Genomic DNA, 15427 nt, shown 5'->3' on the forward strand with positions numbered 1-15427 from the left:
ATACTGTACTTAGTTTCTGAAGAATCCTAATATTATCATAATTTTGCAAAACCTTAGAAAAATATTGATATTGTATGTTTATGCAGAGTCTACACTTATAAAAGAGGCAATATATTTTCCATTAACCATTCTACTGCTAAATTGTCATGCCTTTGTGGAAGGCTATAAATTACTTTGCTATTTTAATCATAGTATTTTGCTTTGTAAGGAAATATAGGTGCTCTTACTTAAAATTGTAACATGTAGATATAGGTATGTATATATTAATCTTATTATCTGTCAGTGTACAATAGTGTATACTTTCAGACCACTAGTATTTATTTTATTTTTTTCCAGTGTTTTACCACAATTACTTCTATTGTTTTTCAGTTATTTTTGATTTGGGTAGGCTTATAGTCTAAAAAAATAAGTTAAAAATATACATAATGAAAAGTAAGCCCCTTTATCATTGTGCCTCCAATCCCCCATTTTCCCTCGAGAGGCAATCACTGTTACCTTTCTTTGTATCCTTCTGGAAATGCTTTTATAAATACACAACTGATACAGCTCCCCTTCCCCCAGCCATACTTATTCTTCTGCATCTTGCTTTCTTCTTTTAAGAATATATCTTAAAGACTGTTCTGTATTTTTCTCATTTAAATACTAAAGGAAGGGCTTCCCTGGTGGCGCAGTGGTTGAGAGTCTGCCTGCCGATGCAGGGGACACGGGTTCGTGCCCCGGTCCGCGAAGATCCCACATGCCGCGGAGCGGCTGGGCCCGTGAGCCGTGGCCGCTGAGCCTGCGCGTCCGGAGCCTGTGCTCCGCAACGGGAGAGGCCACAGCAGTGAGAGGCCCGCGTATCGCAAAAAACAAAACAAAACAAAAAACAAACAAAAAACAAAACTAAAGACTTGTATAATGCTATAAACTTCTTTATCCTTATGAAATAATATCATTTGGGTAAATTGCTTTTTCACTACGTTTATGTGCTGGCTTTGTCTGATTGTGGGAGAATAAAAATATTTTATGTAATTAACAAGTGACATACATTTGAATAGGCTTGAGCGAAGAATAGAACTCCAGGTATATTTATCATTTCAAATGCAAGGTCAACACAAGGACTGTTAATTTGCAGCCTTTCTGTGGAGTGCGAATGCTAAAATTGGAGCACTATTTTTAAAACTTGAGGCAAGGGATAGAAACCATTTTGAATATGGGAAAGGATATGCAGGATATCCAAAACCACAGAGAGTCAAAGCCAGCCATGACAGAATTAGCATTTTGCAGACTGGGGGTTATCCTTAAAAATCCTAAAAGGATTGTGTCATCTCTTTCAACACAAAATGAGTATGCCTGTAAATAGTATTAAATACAGTAAAACAGTGTAACAGTGAGAATTCAATAAAATTGTGGACATGTATTTAATGCTGACACGTAAGAAATTGCATCCAGGAAGTAAGAATTCCATTTACCGCCTTTTTCCTACTCACTTGAGCTCTTCAGTTTTTTAAAAACAGTGTAGAATTAAATAGTGGGCAGTGGTGTGTGTGTGTGTGTGTGTGTGTGTGTGTGTGTTTAAAACCAAAAGATTTAATTACAGATTTAGTTAGAACCAGGCCCCAGAACAACTGTAAGAGATAGAAATCTGTCATTTTGCAACTTACTGAATGGGAGAAAATATTTGCAAATGATATGACCGATAAGGGGTTAATATCCAACATATATAAACAGTTCATACAACTGACCATCAAAAAAAAAAAAGAACCAACCTAATTAAAAAATGAGCAGAAGAACTGAATAGACATTTTTCCAAAAAGGAATTGCAGATGGTCAACAGGCACATGAAAAGATGCTCAACATCACTAATCATCAGGGAAAGGCATATCAAAACCACACTGAGATATCACCTCACACCTGTCAGAATGGCTATCAGCAAAAAGACAACAAATAAACAAATGTTGGTGAGGATGTGGAGAAAAGGGAACCCTCATACACTGTTGGTGGGAATGTAAATTAGTGCAGCCACTGTGGAAAACAATATGGAGGTTTCTGAAAAAACTAAAAATAGAACTACCATAGGACCCAGAAATTCCACTCCTGGGTATATAACTGAAAAAGCCCCCACTAATTTGAAAAGATACATGCACCCTATTGTTCCTAGCAGCATTATTTACAGTAGCCAAGATATGAAAGCAACCTAAGTGTCCATCAACAGATGAATGGATAAAGAAGATACACACACACACACACACACACACAATAGAATACTACTCAGTCTTAAAAAAAGAATGGAATTTTGCTATTTGCAGCAACATGGATGGACTTGGAGGGCATTATGCTAAGTAAAATAAGTCAGACAGAGAAGGATAAATGCTGTATGAGATCACATATATGTCGAATCTAAAAAATACAGTAAACTAGTGAATACAACAAAAAAGCAGACTCCCAGATACAGAGAACAAACCAGTGGTTACCAGTGGGGAGAGGGAAGGGGGAGAGGGAAAGACAGGGGTAGGGGATTAAGAGGTACAAACTATTAGGTATAAAATAAGCTACAAGGATATATTGTACAACACGGGGAATATAGCCAATATTTTATAATAACCATAAATGGAGTATAACCTCTAAAAATTGTGAATCACTGTATTGTACACCTGTAACTTATATAATATTGTACAACAACTATGCTTCAATAAAAAAATCTGTCATTTTGAAAGAACAACAAAAGTCCTAAACAAGTTGGTATACAGATCATGAATGACAAATGCACTGTACTCTTAGAGGGCTTCACATAACTAAATATAATTTTTAAGTGATCGGTGAAAATTTTAATAAATATATTATTTCAAAAATTACGTGCTGGGACTTCCCTGGTGGCTCAGTGGTTAAGAATCCACCTGCCAATGCAGGGGACATGGGTTCAATTCCTGGTCTGGGACGATCCCACATGCCGCGGAGCAACTAAGCCCGCAAGCCACAACTACTGAGCCCGCATGCCACAACTACTGAAGCCCATGCGCCTAGAGCCCATGCTCTGCAACAAGAGAAGCCACCACAATGAGAAGCCTGTGCACCACAATGAAGAGTAGCCCCTGCTCGCCGCAACTAGAGAAAGCCCTCGAGCAGCAACGAAGACCCAATGCACCCAGAAATAATAATAAAAATAATAATAATAATAAAATTATGTGCTTACCCCCCAAATTAGGAATGTTGAGGGATGATGTTGAACCTCATATAAATATGTGTGTAAAAAAAGAGAGTTTCCTACTTAGCTGCAGTTCTTATTATCTTATAAAACGCTCATTTTCACTTACTTTCTGAAATACGTATAACTTTAATGTAATTAGGTGTGTTTAAGAGGAATACATGATTTGTATTCATCTATAACTTTACATTGCATAGTCAAACCATGAATCATTTTAAAAATGAGTTGTCCTGCTCTATATTAGAAGCGTTAAAAATGTAAGTAATTCTTGGGAATTCCCTGGTGGTCCAGTGGCTAGGACTCGGCACTTTCACTTTCTTGGCCCGAGTTCAATCCCTGGTCAGGGAGCTAAGATCCCTGCAAGCTGTGCGGCACAGCCAAGAGAAAAAAAAAAAAAGTAATTCCATCTTGAAATATTTATCTACAGCAGTAGACATGGATCTGTACAGAGCTTTATCTGTAATGATGTTCATTGTAGCATTTGTTTATAATGCAAAATTGGAAGCAATGCAAATACCTTGAAACAAGGGATTTACCAAATAAGTTATGACATAGTACTATGTGGCCATTAAATATTATGTTGATACATACAATGTATTAGTACAAAAATTTATAATATACTCAGATTTTCACCCTGCAGTAAAGGTACAGGTGCATTTGAAAAGCAAACCAGAAAGATGTAAATAACAAAACGTACTAGTTGATATTTCTGGATAGTAGGATTGTGGCTAATTTAAAATTTCTGATTTGGGCCTTTGCTACCAATTATTTTCTATAATGAATATCACATGCTTGCTTTTCTTACAACACAGTTTTACATCATTTTTGTTTGTTTGTTTGTTTGTTTTAGTTTGTCTCACCTGCTCAGAGTAAGAAGGGCCCTGCAGATCTGGGAAAGACCTAGCACAGGGAAAGGGAAAGGAGGTGGCAGTGGTTGAATGCTGTAAAGTTAAACATTAGAGCCACAAGCTCCATCCAAGATGATCCAGCTCTAACTTACTTTATTCTTTTTGTGGACATTATTCATGTCCTAAAATTTTACTTTCCAACCACACCCTTTATATTTTTAAATGCTATGCTTTCCTCAACTTGAAATGCTTCTTTTACTGAAACAGTGGGTCAAATGTAAATGAAAATTATACAAACCATTGAGAAATGCCTATGCCCTGGATAAGCACAGGGTGTGGAAAACCGGCGTTTCTTCCCTTTACTGAATCTCAGTTAGTGTCTTACCCACCTATGCTGGGAAAGAGTATTATCAGGGGATCTATTCCTAGTTGTTTCTTGTCAGCCAGACCTCTCATGTGATTTCTTCTAGATATTTTACTGCCTGTGTCCTCTGTTATTGCTTAGGTAAACGTTTCCAGAGGGCTAACGTTCTTTTTCTAACATTGCTTTTCCTAGATATAAAGACCTGAAGGTAGTCTTTCCTACTCAGAGATGGAGAACAGCACCACCACCATTTCTCGGGAGGAACTGGAAGAACTACAAGAAGCATTTAATAAAATAGGTATGCTTGCGAAAAACTAAATACGCAGTTACTATTCTTCTCGATACCAGCCTTCCAGGAATGGAACAATACCTTCTATTGCTTCCACCACCACCCCTTAACCCCCAGGTTTATTCCTTTTTTTTTTTTTTCCCATCTGGGCTTCACTGGATTCTTTCTTTCTTTCTGAAAGATAGACTAAGACTGGCTTGAATTTCTAGGAGAATCGGACTTTGAATTCTTTGATCATGTCTTTGCAGAGAATACGCCAGGTTAATGAATGACAGTGTAACTGAATATGCGTAACATGACCTTCTCATTACAGAGAAAATATAGAAACACTTCCTTGTCTGTAAACTGAACTCTGGCCTCCATGTGTTTGTCACGAGCAATAACATGTTTTGCCTTCATGCAGAATATTTTAAAATCTTGATATAGTTTTTATTTTATTTTTTTTAAATCTTTTAAAAAATTTATTTATTTAATTTTTTTCTTTCTGGCTGCATTGGGTCTTTGTTGCTACGTGCAGGCTTTCTCTAGTTGTGGCGAGCGGGGGCTACTCTTCGTGGCAGTGTGCAGGCTTCTCATTGCAGTGGCTTCTCTTGTTGCAGAGCACAGGCTCTAGGCATGCGGGCTTCAGTAGTTGTAGCATGCGGGCTCAGTAGTTGTGGCTCGCGGGCTCTAGAGCGCAGGCTCAGCAGTTGTGGCTCACGGGCTTAGCTGCTCTGCGGCATGTGGGGTCTTCCCAGACCGGGGCTCGAACCCGTGTCCCCTGCATTGTCAGGCAGATCCTTAACCACTGTGCCACCAGGGAAGCCCTTGATACAATTTTTAAAGGCCATATGTCTTATTTTCCTTCTCCCTCATGCATAATTTAAAAATCTTAGTGTTGCTTTTAAAGGCCACACCTCTTATATTTCTTCTTTCACTTTTAAAGCCATTCAGTGTTTTGTCTTTACGACATCATTTTGACAGCTTTGTCTTTTTCTTCCAAAAACTTCCCCCATCCTCTGTCGGATCACTGTTCTTCTGCATTTTGCTCTTAGGAAACCCATGAGAGTATGAATACCATCTTTTGCTCTAGTCTGTACATGCGTGCAAGTGAAAGGTGAACCTAGGGAAAGGTGAGTGTAGTGAATAGACATTGAGATGGTAACACCCTCAACCTTGCCCCTGCCTCAGTGGGCTCCTTTGCTGGTGCATTAGAGCACTCTGGAAAGCAGAGTCAGAGGGTAGACCAGGGAGGGTGGAATGATCACAGTTGGTCTTGTGCCGAGATTTCTCACAAACCTAGTGAATAATGACTAAAATTAATGTAGGTGAAACGCAGTGCAGACGTTTCAGAGATCAAGATAAAGAAAGAAGGATTGAAGTTTTAAAAAATAAAGCTCTCTCTGAAAAAAAAAATGAGTAAAGTTCTCAGGAAGTTCGTGACTTACAAACTATTGCTATGAAATAAAGTGAATTCTACAAATCTCTGGGCCTTTCCACTTCTCCCTGCACAGCTGTTTCCAGAGTAACTCAGACCTTCAGAATACAGTCCGCACGGTGGCCGCCTTAGGCTCGTTATTTTGCAGGCAGTAGAGCATTGCATGATTTCTAAAAAGTTATTGTTAAAAATACGTTTTATGGAGTATTGTATGTAGTGCACAGAGTCTTTCCAAGACAAAAATTGGGCAATTATTGAAATGTTCTGCTCATTTCGAGCATTGAAACAGAGGAAGTAATAAAAATGTATCTCCTGGTTTGGTATTTTTCATTATTTTATAGGTACAGTTTGGCAGCTTGAATAAAAGTGCTACCTCAGTCGTAGTAAAACGAATGAATTAGTTCTATTTTCTTTCACACACCAACTTTAATCTTTATAACTCATGGACATATAATCTTGCGATATTTATTTAATGATATTTTGAATAAATAATTCATTGGTGGAACAGTTCTGACAGCAAGATAATTTGCTCTGTGTGAGAGAAGTGCTAACACTAGCAGAATTTATACTTCCTTACTTTATGTATAAGATAAATTTTTACTCATGAACTCAGGAATCCTCTGCTAATTTGTACCAAACAACTTTTCTCAGAGGCAGAGGGACATGCCCATCCAACCTTGCTAGATGGGATATTTTGGGGTCTCTAGGGAGAAGTGAGAAGTTAAAATATTTGTCTTTTTTTTTCCAATTGTGGTAAAATATGCATAACATAAAATTGACCATTTTAACCATTTTCAAGTGTACAGTTCGTTGGCATTAAGTAGATTCACATTGTTATGCAACTTTCACCACCATCTATTTCTAGAACTTTTTCATCTACCCAAAATGAAACTATACTCATTAAAGACTATTAAAGACTAACTCCTCAACAATCCACCTCCCCCGCATGCCTGCCCCCTGGGGCTACCACCATTCTACTTTGGTCTCTGTGAATTTGGCTCTTCTAGGTAGCTCATATAAGTGGAATCATATAATATTTGTTTTTCTGTGACTGGCTTATTTCACTTAGCATAATGTCTTCAGGGTTCATCTGTGTTGTAACATGTGTCAGAATTTCCTTTTTAAGACGGAATAACATTCCACTGTATGTCTCTACTACATTTTGTTTATCCATTCATCTGTTGATGGGCTTCTGAGTTGTTTCTACCCTTTTGGCTATTGTGAGTAATGTTACTATGAACATGGGTGTACAAATATCTGTTCAAGTCTCTCTCCTCAGTTATTTTTGGTATATACTCAGAAGTGAAGTTGCTGGATAATTTAATTCTGTTTAACTTTTTTGAGGAACTACCAGTTTCCAACAGTGGCTGCACCGTTTTAACTCCTACCAGCAATGCTCAAGGGTTCCAATTTCTTCAAATCCATGCCAATGATTATTACTTTCTGTTTTTGTTTTTTTGTTTGTTTTTACAATAGCTATCCTCATGAGTATAAAATATCTCATTGTGGTTTTGATTTGCACTTCCCTGATGATTAGTGATGTTGAATATCTTTTCATGTGCTTACTGGCTATTTGTATGTCTTCTTTGGAGAAATGTCTATTCAAGTCTTTTGCCCATTTTTAAATCAGGTTGTTTGTTGTTTTGTTGTTGAGTTGTAGGAAAGTCTTGTCTCTTTTTAAACTGTGATTTTATGGCTATTTATCCTAAGGCTTGATATCCTCATCTTTAAAATTAGAACAATATTATTAACTACCTCAAAGTTGTTGTAAGGATTTCATTAGATAAGTCAAGTTCTTAACAAATCACTTGGCACAGAATATGTGCTCATTAAGTGGTATCTATTATTTCTTGTCATGTCACACCCAAACCACAGAGGTTGTAGGGATGGAGCTGAGATTTAAGCACACAGATCTGTCCATCTTCAGAGCCCTAACTCTTCATGATAGTTTAGCATGACGGTTAGCATGTAAGTAACGTTTTCTTGATCTTGTTTATTTTTAAATACTCCCCACCACACTGCTGTTAGGCAGTAAGTCTGCCTAGTCTATTTGTCTATTTCAGAATTATAGGAGACAATTCTGAACTGGTGATGTACTAAATAATGAGATTTTACTCTAAATTCAAAGAAAGCAATTATTGCAATTTCAAGCAATTTAGCTTCCTTTTGAGATTATAGCACTATTTTGGTTCTTGGTAGATTCTAGTTTAGAAATTTTTCATCATTCTGAACAGTATTAATTCTAAAACTTGTGTATGAGAGTTTAAAAGAAAAGTTGCTGTCTTGTAATTCATTCAGTTTTAGTGTTGATAGCTCTTATACTGAGAGGAAAAAGAAATATAGGAGACAAAGCAACTACTGCCAGATGAGTAAAGAGAGCCTATACAAGGTGGATCCAGGCAACTAACCAAACAATCCAAAGCCCTGTTGCCAACTCTGGCCAGAAGTGTTTTGTGTTGCCTTTGTTCTGTGTCAAGAATTGATATCCAGTCTCTAGGGAAAACCCAGGGAAGGGTATCTCAGTGATGATGTGAAAACACCTGGAAACCTATTTCCAAAAATCCAAATGTAGGTGTGAAATTATTTCCTGAACACTTAATCTCAAAATGACATCACACATCATTCAGCCTACATAATGGTATCATAAATACCTAATGAAGAAGCAGTGAATTATTGACAAGTGAAACAGAACTGTCACCAAATGAAATGTAGGCCAGAAGTGCCTTATGTGTATTTTACATGATGCACATATTTTATATGGAATGTGGGACCAGCATTTCCATTTCGTAAATTACATAAAGAAGTCAAAGTCTGGGTGGGTGTTCCCCTATGACCGATGCTGCTATATTTCTTCTAGATATCTGAGACCTCCCCATGCTTAATTCTTTGAAACTTAGTCATGTGCTAAACCTGAGTTTTTTGTCTGTCAGCACAATGTCCTTATACACTTAAAATACATATGGTAGCCCTAAATCTATGGGGGTAAAGTTCATTAAATATGATTTTTTTTTGGTAAAGTATATAGTATACCTTGTACAATTCAGGTGTAGGAGAAAAGATTACTACCACTTGTGAAACAAACCTGAAATGTTCTGCCTGCCTGTAAGTCTCCCAAACAGCCTTCTTCTTTTTTTTTTCTTTTAATATTTATTTATTTATTTATTTGGCTACATTGGGTCTAAGTTGCAGCACGCAGGCTCTTCATTGCGGCATGCGGGCTTCTCTCTAGCTGTGGTGCGTGGGCTCCAGGGTGCGTGGGCTCAGTGGTTGCAGCACACAGGCTTAGTTGTCCCGCGGCATGTGGGATCTTAGTTCCCCAAGCAGGGATCGAACCCGCGTCCGCTGCACTGGAAGGCGGATTCTTAACCACTGGACCACCAGGGAAGTCCCCAAACAGCCTTCTGAGTGCACATCTCCAACAAGGTGCAAGTGATATTTGATAGCTCATAATCTATCTTTTTAGATATTGACAACAGTGGGTATGTCAGTGACTATGAACTCCAGGACCTGTTTAAGGAAGCAAGCCTTCCTCTGCCTGGCTACAAGGTTCGCGAAATCGTGGAGAAAATTCTAGCAGTTGCCGACAACAACAAAGATGGCAAAATCAGCTTCGAAGAGTTTGTGTCAGTAAGTAATCTAAATCCTCTCCTGGCTACTGATTGTTTTGCTTCAAGCAGAATTTCAGTAATGTCATTGCTCTCTTTGGTTAAATCTGGCTTCAGAGACCAGATAATGCACTGCTTTAAAGTGATGATGATGATGATAACAATAACAACAGTAATTTCCACAGATAATTCATAAAACAAAGGAAAATATTATTCTCAAATTGTTGGAATTGAAGTCAGGTTAAGATAATAAACTTTCATGCCCTACTAAAACTACAGTTGAATTTAAATGCTTATTGACTATCTCTGTTTGCAGAATATTTTCGTATCTTAGTACTTGGTCTTGAGAAGTGGAATATTTTTTTGTAACTGAAATAGCTAAGGTATGGAAGATATACCTCCTAGAAACTGGTTGTTTCCTTGTGATTGGTTATATCTTCAGTTTTGGTAAAGCCACCAGGTGAATTTTGATGCCAGCTATGGTTTCATTATTAAACCACCTTGAGACTCAGGGAACTGAAGAAGATGCAAAATAATATATATGACTCCACCAGTAAAAGAAAAATAGAACTGAATATTGTGTATCAGGTATTTCAAACCTCTCAGGCTGAGAGAGATGACTGAGTTGCCATTGCCAGCTGGCCGTTGAGGAAGAGCTGTCACTACCTTCCATCAACACCACCATGACTGTATTTTTCATATGAAAATTAATGAACTAATTTATTCACTAATATAATTGAATAAATATTTATGAAATAGAAATTGTCTGCTTTTGCATTCTTTATTCATCTGGCAAATATTTGAGCTCCTTTCTTGCCAGGAACTCAGGCACTGTGAATAATGTGATGAACAAAAAGAGATGTAGCTCCAGCTTTCATGGAGTTTACAGGTGGAGGGGAAGACGGACTCACACAGATGGATAAAAGATAACTGTGATAAATGCTGTGACAGAGCAGGACAGGTCCCTTGAAAGTTTGTAGTAGGAGGAAGTGAACTTGGTGGGGAGGTTAGGGACCTCAGAGATTCAGGGAAATGGAAGACTGTCCCTGAAGCTGTGAAGACTGGGTTGCGATCTGAAGGAACAGATAAAAGGGGTGGGTGGGGGAAATGAGTACTGTGCAAGGCAGGCAGAAGTAACAGCATGTGTAGAGCCTCTGTGCCTTTAGGGGTGGTGAATGCTCTCAAGCACTTGAAAAAAACATCAGTGTGGCTGGAGCTGAGATGCTAAGTGTTAGGCATGCAGCTAGAGAAGTGAGTCAGGTCATCAGGGTCTTGTAGGGTTTTTGTTTTTATTCTAAGAACAGTAGGAAGCCAGTGGAATAGAGTATGAATTGACATGATCAGATTTGCATTTTTTAAAACTCAGTTTGTCTGCTGCATGGAGAACTGATTGAATTCAGTTTATCCAGGCTCTAGGGTAGCCAGTGACAGAGGGACTGACAGAGGGCGTTTCTCTCTACGCCTGTGTAATTTCCAACAAAAGCTGACTTCTTGCCTTTAACATGTATACGTTTGAGCTGTTCAGATGGGATAATATCTTTGTTAAGGCATTTTAAAATCTTCATCATGTAGTTAGTTATTCTTTAGTTTTTAGTACAAAAGACCATGGCAAGTCTAGGCGAACAATTTCAGTGTGTACACTTTGAGTTTAATTATAGGTTGGGGTGCAAACATTTGTCCATTTTGTGTTGTTATAAAATGACATGAGAGTTATCTGTCTACACAAGCAATAAGTGCAAGAACAACTGATTAGTATTTATTTTGATGTCATTCCGAATAAATAACTATCCTTTACGCTGCACGGATTTTAATGGTTATTTAATCAAGAGTCAATTTTACTTCTCTCCCATTCCAGCTAATGCAAGAGTTAAAAAGCAAAGACATCAGCAAAACATTCAGGAAAATAATTAACAAGAGAGAAGGGATTACTGCCATTGGAGGAACTTCATCCATTTCCAGTGAGGGCACACAGCATTCTTATTCAGGTAACCAACCACCTGCTCCAAATTTAACCTTTCAGTCATTGGTTCATTCAACAAGTCTTGTATTTCATCAAATCTAAGATGCCATTTATTGTAATTTGCACCATTGTTTTATGTATCCTTGAGGGAAAATGAGACTAAATTATCAAGTGCCATCAGATTTGAAATGTATCATAATTTCAGAGGTGTCAGAATGAAAAATCTTAGAATTTATGATAAGTAATAATAAATGAGTTTTTACTATGTGTCAGGAACAGTGGGTAACAGAGAGTAGAAACAGCAAAGTAGAAGTTATTTATATTTCAGCACTGAATGTGTTTAATCATGACCTTGGGATGGATTTTTCGTCCTGGCCGGTGAGATGAGTTTACTTTAGACCTATTTTAGGGATGGTGGAGAGGTTTATTGCAAGGACTTTCCATTTTGGGGAACTGAGATTCCTGATTCATCTTTTATCAAGCAACCAAATGACTGGTAGAGCACAGCACCTGATTTGCTTGATCTGATAGGATCACTGGATTGTTGCCCAGTGGGAAATCCAGAGTCGCATTAACTCCTAAGAGGAGATGGCTTGCCCCATGCTAAGCTTGCTTCTCAGGATCAAGATGCCTAAAAACCTTTGGCCAAGTTCCTTTTGTTCATGTTAACATAATTAGAACTATGCTTTTAAAATTTTTGATAAAAAACTCACTTTAACTTTTCCCCCTCTTTCTTCCTTTGAGATCTGAATTTGTTAATTATCCTCTTGGTTCTCTTCCTTTCTAAATGGATTTTCCTCTAACAATATACTCACACTTCTCCTACCCATTGTATATATTTTCCTAACTTTTTTCCCACCAGGGAAGTGTAGTGGGGAAGGCAGTGGTCTATAACTGCTACCTCCATTTTTTTTTTTTTTGCGGTACGTGGGCCTCTCACTGTTGTGGCCTCTCCTGTTGCGGAGCACAGGCTCCGGACGCGCAGGCTCAGCGGCCATGGCTCACGGGCCCAGCCGCTCCACGGCATGTGGGATCCTCCCAGACCGGGGCACGAACCCGTGTCCCCTGCATTGGCAGGCGGACTCTCAACCACTGCACCACCAGGGAAGCCCCTACCTCCATTTTTTGAAAGGTACTTACTCCTTAACTCTATTTCTGCCTGTCCATTCTAATGACATGGCTTCTCCATTAAAAAAAAAAAACAAAAAACCTTTTTATTAAGGTATCATATGCATTTAACAAAGTACTGTGATCTTACATGTACAGCTCAATGAGTTTTCACATGTATATACATCATGTAGCTGTATTCATGCAACTGCCAACCAGATCAAAACACATTTCTATCACCTGAGTGTCTCCCTCTTGCCTCTAACAGTAACTGTCCACTTTCTGATGTCTATCACCATAGATTTTTTTTAACTTGTTTATTGAGGTACAAGATGCACAGAGTAAAGTGCATACAGTGCCCTATTCTTAAGTATATGGGAGGATTTTTTTAACCTATGAATATACCCATGTAACCATTATTTAGAACCAGATACAGAACATTTAATGGCTTTTAAAAAAAGAACAGCTTGGGCTTCCCTGGTGGCACCGTGGTTGGGAGTTCGCCTGCCGATGCGGGGGACATGGGTTTGTGTCCTGGTCTGGGAGGATCCCACATGCCGCAGAGCGGCTGGGCCCGTGAGCCATGGCCACTGAGCCTGCGCGTCCGGAGCCTGTGCTCCGCAATGGGAGAGGCCACAGCAGTGAGAGGCCCGCGTACTGCAAAAAAAAAAAAAAAAAAGAACAGCTTTATTGAGATATAATTGAGATACCATAAATTCATCCTTTGAAAGTATAGTTCCGTAGTTTTTAATATATTCAGAGTTATACAGTCATTAGCACCCAGTAATTTTAGAACACTTTCATTACTCCATACAGAAACCCCATGCTCATTAGCAGCCACTCCCCATTTCCCCCTCCCCCCAGGCTCTGGCAACCATTAATCTACTTTTTATTTGTATAGATTTGCCTATTCTGGAAATTTCATGTAAATGAAATTATACAGTAGTGGCCTTTCACTTGACGGGCTTCTTCCCTGGCATAATATTTTCAAGGATCATTCATGTTGTGGCATGTATCGTACTTCGTTCTTTTTTATTGCTGAATAATTTCTGTTCTATGGCTAATATCACGTTTTGTTTATCCTTTCATCAGCTGATAGATATTTGGGTTGTTTCCACTTTTTGGTTATTATGAATAATTCTGTATGAACACTAGTGTACACATTTTTTGTGTGAACATATGCTTTGAATTCTCTTAGGTATATACCTAGGAGTGGTCTTTTGGTAACTCTGTGTTTAACATTTTAAAGAACTGCCAAACTGTTTTCCAAAGTGGCCACACATTTACATTCCCACGAGCAAGGTATGAAAGTTCCAATTCCTCCACATTCTCGTCGACACTTGTTATTGTCTATTTTGTTTACTACAGCCATCCAGTAGTGGGGAAGTGGTATCTCATTCCTGGTTCCTATACCTGGAACACACTTCCTTTCCCTGACCATCTATACCTATTAAATATCTATCTTTCAAATAGTACCTTCTCCATAAAGCCTTTTCTTGATCAACCTAATGAGAAATGATTCTTTCCTTAAATTCCCTGAAACATTACTTATATCACTCTTGTGGTATGTTCATTTCCCTTTAGTTGCATTTCTTCGTATATCTGTTTTATCTTATCACTACCCTAAAAATTCCTTGATGGGAGGTACAGTATCTTAGTGATCTTTAAATCCCTAGATTCTAAGTCCCTAAGCAGGTATGTATAGTGAGGTAAGAAGATAAGAAGGCAGATAATGATACCTACAGAAGTAAATGTTTGTGTCTTTATTGATTGTGTGTGTGTGTTGGATTGAATTTGGGGGTATCTGCCAAATATGCCCTTAGGAAAATTACCTAGTTCTAGGAATTGGGGCAATAAAGAGAAAGGCCAGCTACCCTGTGATGGAAACGGGAATTATTTTCCTTTAAGTTTTATATTGTTAAATCATTTTTATATTTACAGAATAATAATAAGGCAGTAGACCATTTTTCCTTTAAGTTCCTTCCTATTTTCCCCACCGCATAGCCCAACAATTTTTTCTGCCTAAAGATCACTGTTTTTATGCTGGAAGCCATGGATTGAGAAGTTGAGTATGAAGATGGCTGAGAGTAGGACTGGTATCTAGATGTGTCCGTTTTCTTTCTTTTTTTTTTTTTTTTTACTTTTTTATTATTTTTATTACTTTTAAAATAAATTTATTTATTTATTTTTGGCTGCGTTGGGTCTTCATTTCTTATAATAGAAATTCTACAGAAGTGGAGCTATTTTATTCATTCAAATAACTCTTGATTAAAACTAGTATTTCTGTTGTAAGTTCCAAATCACAACTCTATGCAAGTTTTTTTGGGGGGCAGGTGGAATTTATTGCTGTGGTTATTTGTTTCTTGTATTTTTCCCCCCTGGCATATATGTGTATGTGTGTGTAATCTGACCGCTGGTGTTTGGTTCCTGATCCGCTAGCTCTCAGAAGCAATATATATTTGGAAAGATTTTAGAATCAAACTGAATATTTATTGTGCTAACTTAAGCTATATGACTTACTCTTCCCTGATATATCAGATGAAAAAAGTGGAATGAATTCCCCTTTTTCTTTAAACCTACGCCCTCTTAAACCCTTTATTGTTTCAGTAGGGTTTTAAAAATTGGCATTTATTATTTTTGAACAGAAATTTAA

The 15427-nt window shown here is 37.9% G+C and overlaps 1 protein-coding gene across 1 annotated transcript in view; it reads left to right on the forward strand.

The window, feature by feature from the left end:
• The first annotated feature begins 4595 nt into the window (after nucleotides 1-4595).
• The window catches only part of PLS1 (plastin 1), a 49798-nt gene continuing 38966 nt past the window's right edge, over nucleotides 4596-15427 (forward strand). Inside the window, exons 1-3 of the mRNA XM_079704490.1 lie at nucleotides 4596-4694; nucleotides 9566-9729; nucleotides 11563-11692. Of these exons, the coding sequence (XP_079560616.1) occupies nucleotides 4625-4694; nucleotides 9566-9729; nucleotides 11563-11692 (364 nt within the window). The 5' untranslated portion in view covers nucleotides 4596-4624. The remainder of the gene's footprint in view (nucleotides 4695-9565; nucleotides 9730-11562; nucleotides 11693-15427) is intronic.

This window comes from Hyperoodon ampullatus (genome assembly GCF_949752795.1).
Source record: "Hyperoodon ampullatus genome assembly, chromosome: 5".
NCBI classification, from domain to species: domain Eukaryota; kingdom Metazoa; phylum Chordata; class Mammalia; order Artiodactyla; family Ziphiidae; genus Hyperoodon; species Hyperoodon ampullatus.